The sequence below is a fragment of the Petromyzon marinus genome, chromosome 61 (assembly GCF_048934315.1).
Source record: "Petromyzon marinus isolate PM22_M1 ecotype Great Lakes invasive population chromosome 61, UKy_Petmar_22M1.pri1.0, whole genome shotgun sequence".
Lineage (NCBI taxonomy): Eukaryota > Metazoa > Chordata > Hyperoartia > Petromyzontiformes > Petromyzontidae > Petromyzon > Petromyzon marinus.
In genome coordinates this window covers 6,309,937-6,325,246 of record NC_133727.1, presented here as the reverse complement: position 1 = coordinate 6,325,246, position 15,310 = coordinate 6,309,937, and the positions used below count along the sequence as shown (strand labels likewise).

General features: G+C 53.2%; 1 protein-coding gene across 4 annotated transcripts in view; it reads left to right on the top strand.

The window, feature by feature from the left end:
- The window catches only part of LOC116955670 (glycine receptor subunit alpha-2-like), a 224,304-nt gene that overhangs the window by 182,005 nt on the left and 26,989 nt on the right, over positions 1-15,310 (top strand). For 3 of the 4 annotated variants that reach the window (XM_032976897.2, XM_032976900.2, XM_076053483.1), the window contains exon 9: positions 2,039-2,313. In XM_032976897.2, coding sequence (XP_032832788.2) covers positions 2,039-2,313 — 275 coding nt within the window. The remainder of the gene's footprint in view (positions 1-2,038; positions 2,314-15,310) is intronic. The other variant, XM_076053484.1, reaches the window with a different exon arrangement.

The following is a 15,310-nucleotide window of genomic DNA, read 5'->3' as shown; positions in this document are numbered from 1 at the left end:
GGCGCGTTGCCAAATCGCGGGCAGTCGAGGGGTTAAAACCCAAAGAGCTTGCGGGGGAAGTCGAAGCGGCATGCGATTGTGACATCGGCCACGATAGAATTTTCACGGCAAAAAAATGAACGTGAAGAGTGTGTTTTTGTGACAATATCTTAACACTGAATGACGTCGATTGTCATTCAGAGGTGGTGGTGGTGGTGGAGGAGGGGGGGGGTTTTCTTCGTGCTCCTAAAAAAAAACCTCTCGTGCTGCCACTGCCCTGCCAATGCCGGCCTCCCTCATTCAACATCCTCTGAGGCGAGCACCATCTGCCTCTCTGCTCGGCCGTGGATTCTTTAACTTAACCCTACTTTCGCGTTACCGAGACGTCGCCGCAGGTTTTGCCGGGGCGTGGGTGGGTGCCCCGTTCGCCGCTGAGTCTCGGGAACGCGCGAGCGTTTCGACGTTAATCGTATTTTTGTTAGAGAAGCACAGCGTCGTTATTTTTTGTTTTTAAGTACCGTGTTTGCTCGCCCGCAGAGAACCGTAGCGACACGGATCCGCACTCTACGATAGCTGGCGCCGAACTGCGCCGCACGCCCTCGGTACGTCTTGAGGTCACAAGACGTTTCCGATACAGTTATTTTATTTTAGCTTTTCTTCCGATTGCGTTCTGATGACGCACGTTCCGATTACGTCCACTTACGTCATCGGAAACGGAATCTGAAGAGTAACTAAAATGACGTACGTCCATCGGGATGGGAAAGGGTTAACGTGATTGCAAATCCCCATCCAAAGCTTATCACATCTGCTAGTCCAGCGGTTCCCAACGTGCGTTTGGTCAGGATATTTTTAGTTGTGCCCCGTCTCCCTGACAAACGGGACGGAGATGGGCACAAACAGTTGCAGGCTACCGAGGGGTGCACGACCGCAAGTGATGACGAAACCCTGTGCTCAGTGTACATGCTGTAGAACACGTTTGGGATCGACAGGAGTAACGTTGGACTTACGGACAAATCGACTTACGAACAGACCTCTGGAACCTAACTCGTTCGTAAGTAGAGGCGTCCGTGTATCGGCTCCGCGCGGAGTAACGACCGTTCAAAGCTGGTGCATATGAAGAACTGCACGGAATGTTGGGAAAAATTGTGCCGTCATCTTGACGGGCAAAAGATATGGTCACTCCCTGTCGTGCCTTTGCTGCCTAAAGTATTTTTTTTGCCCGTATACCATCATGTGTTTTTGCGACGTGAATTATACTTAACGATCGCTGTGTGGCGTAAATTCCCTCATCCATTCATTTGCCGGATAAATGTTTCGGAATTTTTTTTGGCGAATTCAGACCGCAACGACGGCTCGAGGTGGATCGCGACAGCACCCCCCAGCTCTTGCGTACTACGCCACGGGGATCTTTAACGTCACGTGCCAATCTGGGTGGGGGGGGGGGGGGGGATGAGGGGCAGCAGATGTTCCGCCGGGCCATATCACGGGCCCTAACCGTGTATGTCTGTGGCTCTCCGTGTGTGATGCTGTGTGTTTACGTATGTTGAACTTCACTCGCACCGTACCGTGGTGCTAATCGGAGGTGTAAATGTCATGACAACATAATAAACGTTTTTTTGTTGTTGGAGTCACATCGCGCAGATCTGAACGATGTCGTTAAACCCGCCGCCACCCCACACACAGCCCTCGCCAGTAAGGTTTGTCACGTAAACAAAAGCGTGCCCAATCGGTCACCAGTTGAGCACCACCGGTGTGTTTGGAGAGCGAAGGCACAGCATTTGCAATTCGAGTACGACTTGTCGCTGGTGATTACAACCAGCCTCATCAGGCGATTTTGCCAGATCTTTCCCCCTCCTCCCCCACCCAAAAAAAAATCCTTTATTATTGATGATCGGGAAAGCCAACGTGGTAATTATGACCGCGCTAATGGATGATATTACAGCCATGTCTTCAAATCTCCCTCCTTCGCCGTGGCTACCACCACCCCCCCCCCCCCCTTTGTGTACAGTGCAAAGCAGCGAAGGGTTAATTCCCCCTCACTGTGTGCCGTGTGTTCCAGGATGAGGATGGAAGGGGCTTCAACATGTACGGCATGGGCCAGTGCCTTCAGGCGGGCGACGGCATGTCCGTCAAGGGAATCAACGCAGCCAACTCAGCCCCTCCCCCCTCTTCCATCCCACCCAAGGACCCAGACGCCATCAAGAAGAAGTATGTCGACCGGGCCAAGAAAATTGACACAATATCTCGAGCAGCCTTCCCTCTTTCCTTCCTCCTCTTCAATATCTTCTATTGGATTATCTACAAAATATTGCGCCACGAAGACATTCACAAGAGGTAAGGGCCTGCGGCGCGATGCTCGTGACGTTGCGGGGCGCTCTCTCTCTCTCGCTCTCTCTCTCTCGCTCTCACTTTCTCTCTCTCTCTCGTTCTCTCTCTCTCGCTCTCTCTCGTTCTCTCTCTCGCTCTCACTTTCTCTCTCTCTCTCGTTCTCTCTCTCTCTCTCACTTTCTCTCTCTCTCGTTCTCTCTCTCTCGCTCTCTCTCGTTCTCTCTCTCGCTCTCTCTCTCTCGTTCTGTCTCTCGCTCTCTCTCTCTCGCTCTCACTTTCTCTCTCTCTCTCGTTCTCTCTCTCGCTCTCACTTTCTCTCTCTCTCTCTCGTACTCTCTCTCGTTCTGTCTCTCGTTCTCACTTTCTCTTTCTCTCACTCTCGTTCTCTCTCACTCTCGTTCTCTCTCTCACTCTCGTTCTCTCTCTTTCTCTCGTTCTCTCTCTCTCTCTCTCGTTCTCGCACTCTCTCTCGCTCTCTCTCTCGCTCTCTCGTTCTCGTTCTCTCTCTCTCTCTCTCGTTCTCTCTCTCTCGTTCTGTCTCTCGTTCTCTCTCTCGTTCTCTCTCTCGCTCTCGCTCTCCCTCTCATTCTCTCTCGCTCTCGTTCTCTCTCTCGCTCTCGCTCTCTCTCTCGCTCTCGCTCTCTCTCACGTTCTCTCTCGCTCTCGTTCTCTCTCTCGCTCTGTCTCGCTCTCTCTCTCGTTCTCTCTCTCGCTCTCGCTCTCTCTCTCGTTCTCTCTCTCGTTCTCTCTCTCGTTCTCTCTCTCTCGTTCTCTCTCTCGTTCTCTCTCGTTCTCTCTCTCGTTCTCTCTCTCGCTCTCGTTCTCCCTCTTTCTCTCGTTCTCTCTCTCTCTCTCGTGCTCGCACTCTCTCTCGCTCTCTCTCTCGTTCTCTCTCTCTCTCGTTCTCTCTCTCGTTCTCTCTCTCGCTCTCGTTCTCTCTCTCTCTCTCGTTCTCGCACTCTCTCTCGCTCTCTCTCTCGTTCTCTCTCTCGCTCTCGCTCTCTCTCTCGTTCTCTCTCTCTCGTTCTCTCTCTCGTTCTCTCTCTCTCTCGTTCTCTCTCTCGTTCTCTCTCTCGCTCTCGTTCTCTCTCTCGTTCTCTCTCTCTCTCGTTCTCTCTCTCTCGCTCTCGTTCTCTCTCTCGCTCTCTCTTTCTCTCGCTCTCTCTCTCTCGTTCTCTCTCTCGCTCTCTCTCACTCTCATTCTCTCTCTCTCTCGTTCTCTCTCGCTCTCTCTCTCACTCTCATTCTCTCTCTCACTCTCTCTCTCTCGTTCTCGTTCTCTCACTCTCATTCTCTCTCTCGCTCCCGTTCTCTCTCTCGCTCTCGTTCTCTCCCTCGCTGTCTTTTTTTTGTTACGATCAGAGTAAACAAGAAGATAATCGGTGAAGTCGGCACTTTGCTTCGTTCATCATTTCGTTTTTTGTGTTTTTTTATGCTTTGCTTTATGTAACCCCCCCCCTTTAAATGAAAGACCCAACAAAATATATATTTTTTTAAACTACGACAAGTGCTGCATCTGCAACCCGCCCTTCCCACAGTCAAACGGCCTCCTACGGATAGCTTATTTCTGCATGGAGAGCTCTCCGTTATCTGCCACCGAGCACACGGCCTTTTCCAGCGCCCACTGCTCCTTGAAGGCCAGCAAGACGTGGGTCAGCCACACACGGCGGAACTCCAGCCACACCCTGGCTCCGACCAGAGCGCGGAAGATGCCCAGGCTGCTGGCCGGACGTTGCCCCTCCAGGACCACCTTCCTCACCCTGTATATGGCGAGCTTGGCGTAGCCGAAGAGCACGTTCACCAGCCCCTGAAGAAGTTGGGGTCCATCGCCCTTCGGGTGTCCAAAGATGAGGACCATCGGGGAGAAGTGGAAGCTGAACCCTAGGAGGATGTTTCTCAGGACCTTGAACAGCGAGTCCAGGCTCTTGCACTCCACGTATTGGTGCGCCACCGTCTCCACTTTACCGCAGAACCGACACTCCAGGGATGTGTCGGTGAAGCACGTCAGGGCATTGGTGGTGACGGTGCCATGGGCGATGCTCCAGCTGAGGTCACCGATGCGGTTGTACGTCGGGCTGGAGTAGAGTTGCCTCCAGCGAGGCCTCTCCGGAGAGATTCAGGGCAGGGCAGGTCCTTGTGGCTCCTCAGGGTGTCCTGTTGGTGGAACCGCACCATGTAAGAGTAGAGCACCTTCCTCTTTACATTTGCGAAGGCCACCTCCGGCAGGTCTTCCAGCCGGCACAGGTTGTGATCCGCCTTCATTTGTCGGCATTGGCGATGCAGTGGCACGACTGAGAGCTCCGGTGGAGGGGGACCGAGAGGGGCCTCGTCATCCCCAACGCCGATGGGGGGCGTTCTCCCCGCTGCCGCTGAGAAGGCCCCCTTGGCTTCGGCCAGGATCCGGGCAGCCATCCGGAGTGACTGCAGCCCTGTCTTTGCGGCCATGTCTGCTGGTCCGAGCCACCGGCCCCGGGTTTCAGGCTCCACCAGATCTCCCATCCTGGTGAGCCGCGCGTTGGTGAGGCGCCTGGGGTGGCAGTGGTGGATGGCAGCTTTGTCTGTGGGTTCCTGAGGATCGGTTCGAAGACCAGATCCTCGGCCGATCGCGGCTGGTTCAGCCTCCTGACGGCGAGGGAGCTCCATGTCTGCAGGACACTCCTGTAGAAAGGTGGCAGCTGTCCCAGTGGGAGGCCCTGCAGGTCCATGTATAATAGTTGTTTGGAGCACTGCAGACCCCCCAGCTGTTTCAGGAGCAAGGAGGCCATGACGCTCCAGGCCGGTGCAGGGGCGGCGTGCAGGAACTTTTGCGCGGCCTGTAGTCGGAAAGTGGCCAGCTGACTCCGCACGCACACCAGCCCGTGACCGCCCTCGTCCAGTGGCAGGGCCAGGACCCCAGCCGCGACCCGGTGTCCTCCACCCGACCAGAAGAAGTCGAGGACTCGCTTCTGAAGTGCGTTGATGAGGCTCATGGGGGGGGGGGGGGTGCAGGGAGAAAAGCCGGTGCCACGGCATGGACGTCACCAGCTTTGTGCTGAAGGTGAGAAACTTGCACAGGCGACTCCAGGTGCCCAGCCGCTCCTTCACCTTCTCCTCCAGCTCGACCCAGTTCCTCTGCGGTGGTTCTTCATCTGGTCCGAGGAACACACCCAGGTAGTGCAGCGATGTTGTGCCCCAATTGATGGCTTTTGCCTTCTCGGGACACTCGGTCATGTCCCACGCTCCAACCAGCAGACCGCTGCACTTTTTCCAGATCATTTTTGATGAGGAGGATTTCGAATAGACCTCCTGGCACTCATGCAGCAGGGCGACATCATCCAGAGAGCGCAGGATGAGGAGGACGTCGTTGGCGTATGCTGTCAGGACCAACTTGACGCTTGGTTCGCTGAGCACCAGGCCGCTGAGTCTCCGCCTTATGAGACTCAGGAAAGGCTCTAATGCCAGGGCATAAAGTTGGCCCAACAATGGGCATCCCTGTCTCACTCCTTGCTCGAATTTGACCGGGGCAGTGAGGGTGCCGTTGATCTTGATCATGCACTCTGCCTTGGTGTAGTGTAGGTGGATCGTTCGGACAAAGGCATCCCCATAACCCAAGGTCTTGAGGGTTGCCAGCAGGTATTTGTTGTCCACTCTGTCAAAAGCCTTTCCTGGTCAAGGGCCAGAAATGCGATTGGGATGCCCAACCTCTGGGACACCGCAATGAGGTCCCTGACCAGGAAGATGCCGTTGTAGATAGTTCGTCCGGGGATGGTGTAGGACTGGTCCCTGTTTACGACTTGTGCAATCACCTCTTTCAGTCGCAGGGAGAGAGCCTTCGTCAATATTTTGTAGTCTGTGTTCAGGAGGGACACCGGACGCCAGTTTTGTAGGTGCCTCAGGTCTCCGTTCTTGGGAAGCAGAGTGAGCAGCACCCTCCTCCAAGACTGAGGCATCACCCTGGTGACAGAAGCTTCCTCCAGCACCTCTCTGTAGTCCTCCTGTAGGGATGGCCAAAAAGCAGCGTAAAACTCCTCTGTTAGGCCGTCTAACCCTGGGGATTTATTTGGGGCCAGTCCTCTTACAGCTGCGTCAAGGTCATGCCTGGTGAGCTTTTGCTCTAGCAGCTCTTTCCCGTCTTCCTCCAGGGTGGGTAGACCATTCCATGCCTCCGCCTGGGCTGCTTCCGATGTTTCTTCAGGGGAGAACAGGCTGCCGTAGAAGTCTCTGATGATGGTCGACTTCTGCTGGAGTTTGTGCACCAGGACACCGTCACCATCAAAGAGGCACTCTATGGATTTACGTCTCCCGTTCTGCCTCCCGAGGGAGTAGAAAAGCGGGGAGCCCGTGTCGAGGTTCGTGATGAGTTTCACCCGGGATCGCACAAACACTCCCCTTGTCTGCTCCTCCTGTAGCTCTTTGAGATGCTTCCTATTCTCCTCGTATCCTCGGAGAAGAGCAGGGTCACTGTCCTCGGCGAGGCGACCCTCCAAATTGAGGACTCGGGCTTCCATGTTGGTGATGTCCGCGTTTTTCAGTCTGGTTCTCCCCCAGGTGTATTGTTGGCACAACAGCCTGGTGTGCACTTTGCCCATATCCCACCACTGGGCCAGAGAGTCGAACTGCGTTTTGGTTTTTTGCCACTCTTCCCAGAAGCCCTCGAACATTTCTATGAAGGCGCCATCCTCCAGCAGCGAGTTGTTAAAGTGCCAGTGGGACGCGCCCTCACGGGCCCTCTCCAGCCTGACACGGAGCACGATGAGGTTGTGGTCCGTGAAGGGTGCCGCCCTGATGCCAGACGTTATGGCGCACGTCACAAAGCTCTTAGAGATGTAAAATATGTCGAGCCTGGACTGCGTCACCGAGCCATCGCGCCTCGTCCTCGTGTACGTGAACTGGCGTGGGCCCAGGTGATGTATGCGCCACACATCCACCAAGGCGGCGTCCTCCAGGAGTCCCTGCATTTCCCTCTTCGGCCCAACTCCCCCCGGCTGTCCCCCCGAACAATCCAGGGCGCCGAGTGTGCAGTTGTGGTCGCCACCCACAATCACGCACTCGTCGTCCGGGATCCCGGCCAGGTGCCTCCTCAGGAGGTGCAGATAGGGGATTTTCTCCTTGTTGGTCACCGCTGCGTACACGTTCAGCAGGTGGGTGGTGACATCGCCCACCCTGACCGTTACCGCGAGCAGCCTTCCCTTCACCACTTTTGTCTGGGTTACGAGATCGGGATGAAACCCTTTAGCAAACAGGGTCGCGACTCCACAGGAGGTGTTGTCAAGGTGGCTGTAGAAGGAGTCCCCTCCCCACTCCTTCCTCCAGTCATCCTCGTCCTCGACCGTGAGATTCGTCTCCTGAATGAAGAAGACAGAGGCAGTGTGTTTGCTCGCAAGGGACATTGCGGAAAACCTCCGCACTGCCTTCCTGCACCCGTTCACGTTCAGGGAGCCGATGTACATAGGCACTGCTTGTTCCTTGCCTCCGTGGCCTCCCACCTTGTAATTTGTTTGTGGAAATATCTCAGCTTTGCCTTCTCCTTGCCCCGGGACTCGAGTCCCTGCTTGGCGAGGAGTCTCTCTGCTTGAGTCACAGAGGCCTTTATTGCCTTGCTGTCCTTTCATGGAGCCAAGGCAATGTCCCCTCTGTCCTTTCTCACATTGGTCTCGTCGAGGAAGTGCCAGAGATCTTCCGAGGAGATCAGGGGAGTATGAGAGTCAAGGAGAGTAGACCTCTGGCTGCTCTCGCTCCCCACGCTGAAGAAGTCCCGATATGAGTCGATTTCCACGGCGTCCGGCTCCGCTGGAAGAGCTGCAGCAGCTGGGCTGGCGCATGGCCCAGCGGCGTCCTCTCCCCCAGTGTCAGGGATGGCCTGAGATGGCTCCTGCTCAGGCTCTTCGGGTGGATGGCCAGGTGTCTCTTCCACTGGTTTTGGGTCAGCAGTGTGACGGGGACCTTCCTCCTCATTCCCATCCATTTCGTCGTCGCCTTGGTGAGTGTGCTCGATGTCTTCCCGCCGACTTCTTCCTCTTGGTCAAGGGCGGAGCAAATAGTATTTGTCCTTGCTTTATGTATAGCTGGTGGGGAGTGAGTCTCTATGACCACAGTAGACGGGTCGATTTCCGTGGCGATGTCACCTTCATCGTCCACGGTCTCCTGCTGTGGAAACCCTTCCCCAGACGCACGCCGCCTCTTCCTCTTGGCGGGTTTCTTCCTCGCCGCCCGCGCGTCACTTGGCATGGTGTCTGGGAAGGCGAAAACCACGTCTTCAGTGTCTGGCAGCTGTTCTGCTTCCTCCCCTGGCGTGGGGGGTTTCACCGCTTCTTCCTGTTCGAGGTATAGGAGGGGTTCCTCCTCTGAATTTGACCCTTGAGATCCGGGTCCTTCTGTATTTTTCCTCTTGCGATTTGTCGCTTGAGGCGGCGAAGTTGGGGCCACGGCCTCAGGTGTAGGAGGCTGCGTGGCTGGCGGGTCCGGTGTGGGCTGTTGGGGGCCTCGTTGCAATGGGGGCTCTTGCTGCTTTGCCCCCTTTGCTCTGCCTCCCTCCTCCCCGCTCTTTTCTCCGACCCTCGCCATTGTCACTTTAGGGCAATCCCTTCGGAAGTGCCCCTCTTCTTTACAAAGATTGCATCTGATGCAATCCTTGGCATAAAACAGTCTATGGGCAATGCCTGCATTGAAAATGACAAACGAGCCCTCTTCCTGCTGTCCGGGAGTCAGCAGGACGTGCACCTGCCTCTTGAAAGATAAAATGTGATTGAGAGCAGGGTCTCTGCAGCCCAGTGACAGGGCTCGTACTGGCACCACGACGGTGCCCAGCTTGGACACGTGCTCCAACACGGCCTTGTCGGGGATGTAGGGCGGCACATTCGAAACGGCTATTCGTACCGCCACCGAAGCGACGGGTTCCAGCTGGACGTGGAGTCCCCCCCACGGTCATCCCCCTTCTCGACGGCCGCATCGGCCACCTTTTTCGTCGTCAGGAAGAAGACGGCTTTCCCGCTGATCTTCGAGGCGTGGGTGATGGTGGCTGGTGGGACGATGGCGGCCAGGGCCTCGACGTACGCCTCGATCGTGACGGAGCGCGAGGCGTAGCGGCGGATGCCGTTCTCGCGCAGCGGCAGTGGTCGCTGCGCGCTTGGGGGGGTTGGCCTTGGAGCAGAGGCCCTAGTGGGGGGCCTCGTGACTCCAGGCAGATTGGCAGCTGCGACCTTTGCGTAGGTGGCCATTTTGTTCTTCCTACCTTCAAATTCTGCCTGACTGTGGTGTTGCGCTTCTATACAGAGCTCCCCTTGAGAGAACGTAAACTGAGGATGAATAAAGAATCCTCGTTTAAGAAAATAATGAAAGAAAAAAAACGAAAAGAAAGAGATATATTTATTCAATAAACATTTTTATTGAATAAATTAACCTAGTGATAAAAATATATATGAACCTGTAAATAATTAAATAAGTAGTGAGATCTAATTATAAATTTACGTGTTAAATAAATGAATGTATTTTGCAAAAAATCTACTTTTTAGAATGTTTTTTTTATTAAATACATTCACTCATCGTTAAATAAATATAACTTAGAGCCCTTGCACACACGTGGAGGGAAAAAAACGCAGTGTGTTAAGGAATCATTAACTATTAGGTTGCTTAAGCCGCAAAGTCAACAATTGCTTGTGTGGCCTTGAAGCCCCTAAGAAACACCACTTTGTTTCAAAAGGCTATGGCCTCACCCTTAACTGTTAAGCTTAAAAAAGTAAAGAAAAATAGATCAACACACAAATTGTACGACTTGTGTGTGCAAGAGGCAGAATACTTACTCCTGCTGAGTAAAATCTTGAAAGAAAGAAATTAATTAGAAGTGGGTATGTTAGATTTATAAAGTTAACACGGGGAGCTCAAACGAAGCGCGTTCTCTCTCGCTCTCATTCTCTCTCTCGCTCCCGTTCTCGTTTCTCTCTCTTTTTTTACGATCAGAGGAAACAAGAAGAAGATGCTCGGTGTAGTCGGCACTTTGCTTCGTTCATCATTTCGTTTTTTTTAATGCTTTGCTTTATGTAACCGCCCCCCCCCCCCCTTTTAAATGAAAGACCCAACAAAATATATATTTTTTTAAACTATGTCAAGTGCTGCATCTGCACGCAGCCCTTCCCACAGTCAAACGGCCTCTGACGGGTAGCTTAGATCTGCATGCAGAGCTCTCCACTCTCGTTCTCTCTCTCGCTCCCGTTATCTCTCTCGCTCTTGTTCTCTCTCTCGTTCTCATTCTCTCTCTCGTTCTCGTTCTCTCTCTCGCTCTTGTTCTCTCTCTCTCTCGTTCTCTCTCTCTCTCGCTCTTGTTCTCTCTCTCGTTCTCATTCTCTCCCTCGCTCTTGTTCTCTCTCTCTCGTTCTCGTTCTCTCTCTCGCTCTCGTTCTCTCCCTCACTCTTGTTCTCTCTCTCGCTCCCGTTCTCTCTCTCTCGCTCTTGTTCTCTCTCTCTCTCGTTCTCTCTCTCTCTCGCTCTTGTTCTCTCTCTCGTTCTCATTCTCTCCCTCACTCTTGTTCTCGTTCTCTCTCTCGCTCTCGTTCTCTCCCTCACTCTTGTTCTCTCTCTCGCTCCCGTTCTCTCTCTCTCGCTCTCGTTCTCTCTCTCTCTCTCGTTCTCTCTCTCTCTCGCTCTTGTTCTCTCTCTCGCTCTCGTTCTCTCCCTCACTCTCGTTCTCTCCCTCGCTCTTGTTCTCTCTCTCTCGCTCTTGTTCTCTCTCTCTCTCGTTCTTGTTCTCTCTCTCGTTCTCTCTCTCGTTCTCTCTCTCGTTCTTATTCTCTCCCTCACTCCCGTTCTCTCTCTCACTCTCGTTCTCTCTCGCTCTTGTTCTCTCTCTCTCGTTCTCTCCCTAACTCCCGTTCTCTCTCTCGCTCTCGTTCTCTCTCTCACTCTCGTTCTCTCTCTCTTGCTCTCGTTCTTTCTCTTGCTCCCGTTCTCTCTCTCTCTCAAACGTCGAACCGTTAACCCGAACGACGCGACTCGATCGGCGCGTGGCTTCGCAGCCGCGTAAAAAAAAAAAAGACGACGCCGCCTTTGGATAAAGTCTTGCTCCTTTTAATTTTCATCGCATGTGAAGCCATTTTTGTCGCCGTGCTCGCCCATGCGGGGAAATCGTCAATGTTAACGGGCAGCAGTCGCCAACGGCTCATCGGCTGTCCACGGGTCTTGTTGTTTAGTTTGGCGGCTCTGGAATTTGGACAGAGTTTCTGTCGAGAGTGCAACCCTTCTGACTGTTAAAAGTCGTTTGTCCACAATGGAGGTTTTTTTTTTCCTTCTTGGGTGAGATCACGCAAGTATTAATGTGTCATCAAACCCGCCGGCACCCGACACACCCAGTTAGTAAGGTTTGTCACGTAAACAAAACGTGCCAAATAGTTACTACTTCAGCACCACCAGTGTGTTGGAGAGCAACATTTACAATTCGCGTCCCGTGACGTTTCGCCTGTACTTGAGCGATCTAACAAAACAAAAAAAAACCTCCGTTGTGGATACCATTGGTCGCGAAGGCCTACTAGTACTATAAGCAAAAGCCACTTGACATATCGTGCTCGACGTTTTGTTCAAGTAGATGGGAACACTTGCAATCTGTCTAACAATACCCCTGGCACGTCTTCCGCTATGCTATCCCATTCACCTGTCCACCGCACGAAACTTTCAGCCGTTGCGCATGTGTTCGCCGCGCGAGTTCACCCACGGGTAAAGACGACCCCCCCCCCCCACATCCCCACCCCCTGCACGGATTTCACGGTATAAAAATTGCCGTACATACTGTACGCATGCACAAGCCCGGGCAAAACAAATTCCGCTCGCCCAACGAAACAAATGTGTGGGCCTGGTTCGACAGACGTACACTCGAATGAGCAGGGTGAGAGAAACCAAACACAGGAGGAGAAGGATTTCTCCACAACTCTGGCTGTTGCCTGATGATGCTGGTTGTTGTTCTTGTTGTAATTACCGGTGAAACATCACGGTACTCGAATTGTAAATGCTGTAGTGGGTTTCCTCTCCAACACACAACCGGTTAGTGCTGGACTAGTAACGAATTGGGCACGTTTTGTTTACGTGACAAACCTTACTCATTGGCTGCGTCGGTTGATGGTGGCGGGTTTAATGACGCGTTCATATTTACACGATCTAACCCAAAAAAAAACAAACTCCGATGGCTATTATTGGTCGCCAAAGCCTACGACTACTACGACTACTACGTGTTAAACCGACTACGTGTTAAACCGACTACGTGTTAAACCGACTACTTGTTAAACCGAAGACGTGTTAAACCGAGGATGAGAGAGATGGCGAGCTTCTCGCTGGCAAGCGAGACCCACGCTCCGGTATTGCATTTCACCGGCTCGTTTCCGGCGCCATTTTTCGTATTGTTTCGCTTCCTTCGATAATTTTGTGCCCCCCCGCCCCTTTCTTTCTTTCTTGAACTGCAACGTATTCGCCGAGGCCGGTGGCTTTCACGCTTTGCTCTTCTCCCCCTCTCACGCTCTCGCCCTCCGCATTTTTTGACGCGTACGGCGCACGCTGCCTGTGACGTTGCGCGTGCGTTGGCGGTGGGCGGTGGTGTAGGGGGGGCGTCGGCGTTGGAGGCGTTAGGAAGGTGATGGGCGTGATACCGCCGGTCCCTCGGTGGGCAGCCGTGCCCCCCGATGGCATCCGATGACGTTTCTCGCGGGTCCTCGAGCGCGGCTACCTGCCGGGTCGTGATTGGCTGATGGCACAAGGCCTCTGGGCGCGCGCGGTTGCTGACCATCACTGACCATTGATGGCCATTTTCGCGGCCGTTTATTTACTGGTGTGATTGCAATTGTACCGGATGTTGAACCTCTTTCGCACCGTACGTAGCCAACCGCTGCTAATTGGAGGGTGCGGAGGAAGGACGACAAACTGAACATGCAAAATGTGTTCGAAATTTTTTTTGCTTTCAATGCATATTTAAAAGTGCATAGCTCTAGTGGCTTCCTAATGTCGCCTGTGTAAGCTACGTGAACCATCCACCAGTAGAAAATCCTTCAGATTACATACGCCGTGTCCCCTCGATTCCGTTCCGTGAAAACCACGATGCCCCCGTACGTTACGTCGCCGTGCAACGAGAGTGTATTGCTACGACAAAGTGAAAATTAGCGGTCACATTTCTAAAAGTGAAGCCGCTTCTTTGATGTCGCTCTTGTCGGACGCGGGCAAGATGGTCGCAGGACTCAGGATTAATTTTTTACGTCTTGGGCCAGCACCCGCCCAGAATCTCCGGGGGTTTCAGTTCCACATCCCCACTGCAATTGCAAAAACTGGGTCTCGAAGAGTGGTAATGTGCATTGAATGTGGCGGATTGAGTGAGTGCAGTCTCTGCGTATGCGCGAGTAGAACTTAGCACGGATTTGTGGAGGGTCTCAAAAGTGGCGACCACATTTTACAATGCCAATTCTCGCTGGGTGCGGGGGGGGAGTTATCGTGTGAAAGCTTAGACTATCACTGCTGGGTTTCCTGCAAATTTGACAGATGCATCCGCTGTAAAAATAATAATATTATTTAGCTATTATCTTGATCTCGCGTTACTGGAGCGGGGCAATAGCAGCCTCATCGGCAGTGCGGAGTGACAGCCCCGAGTCGTCCCCGAGTCCGCCCCGAGCTCCCGAGTCCGCCCCGAGTTCCCGAGTCTGTCCTGAGTCCACCCTGAGTCCTCCCCGAGTCCGCCCTGAGTCTGCCCAGAGTCCACCCCAGCTGCAATCGCGCACTGTGGAGGCAGCAGTGAGAGTTGGTGGATCAACGCACGGGTGTTTCGAAACTCTCTTCTCATGGGCGTCGAGGAGGTGACATACACCCTGGCTCGCTACGAGAAGGCAGTACAGCAAGTGGACTAATCGCCACCTGTTTCCGTCTGTACGGGGAATAGAGCGTTGCCCCCTCGCCCCGGGCGTGCGTTTTCCCTGGATGCTCCGGATTCCTCCCCACACGTTTAATAAATACGACTCGTCCTTAATTGGCTGCAAATATTTTTAAAATAAAAAAAAATCCAATGTAGTAGCAGGACCCATCCTGAAAATTGATTCCCGCGACTCAGTGTGCCAATGCGCAGCCTAACGGTTATTCAAAAGTAGGCCAAGGCCTCCGATTGGCAGAGAGAGGCCTCCACGGTGATTGGTCGGGAGGCAGGGCTTTTGATGTGATTGGAGGAGAAGGATTTGAACGAGAATAGGCGGGAAACAGAGTGGAACCCAGGGGCGACGGTTGGAAACCGTCAGAGGGGAATGACAGGGATTGGCTAGGGGATAAAACAGCGAGGGAACATTCGAGAAAGGGGGCTCGAGTGTTAAAAAAGGGCAGAGCACAAGGAGAGGGGACGTTCAAGGGGAGGGACGAGCTTCAAGACCAAGCCCAGACCCAGTGTTGTTACTGTGCTATAATAAAATAGGCTCCTAGTAGTTCGTCGTTTGAGTAATTTCACCAGGATCAAAAAGTGAATTATTTTAATTACCGAAGTCCCGAGACCACTTTTGAGCCCATCCACCTGAGACGACCCGAGTCCTCCGTCGATGCGCGATGACATGGACTGCCGCTGACCACTTCCGCGGTGGCTAGGAGATGTTAACTGCCTCGCCTGGTATACAGGAGGTTGTGGGTTCAATCCAGTCCCTGACGCCTGCTGTATACTTGGAGTTCTCCCCCGTGGTCGCGTGGATTTTTCTCCGGGACCTCCCGTTCTTCATTCCACATTTAGAATCAACGTGCGTTTAAAGTATTTGCCGACTGCTATAAATGTCCACGTGATGATAAGCCACTTCGTTGAGCTGTCATTTGTGGCCAGGTAGCTGCTGAAAAAGAAGCTATAATATAGCTCAGTGGACCTTACCTGGCAAAATACAAATAGCATTTTAATCGTTTATAGTTTACTTTAGCCACAGAGGGGGTTGCGGCCACGGTGGACATGGGTGTGCAGGTTCATGAATCTAAATTAAAAGAAACAATCAAACATGTAAAAGATTAATCTAAATAGAGACTATCCCTTAATCCATACTCG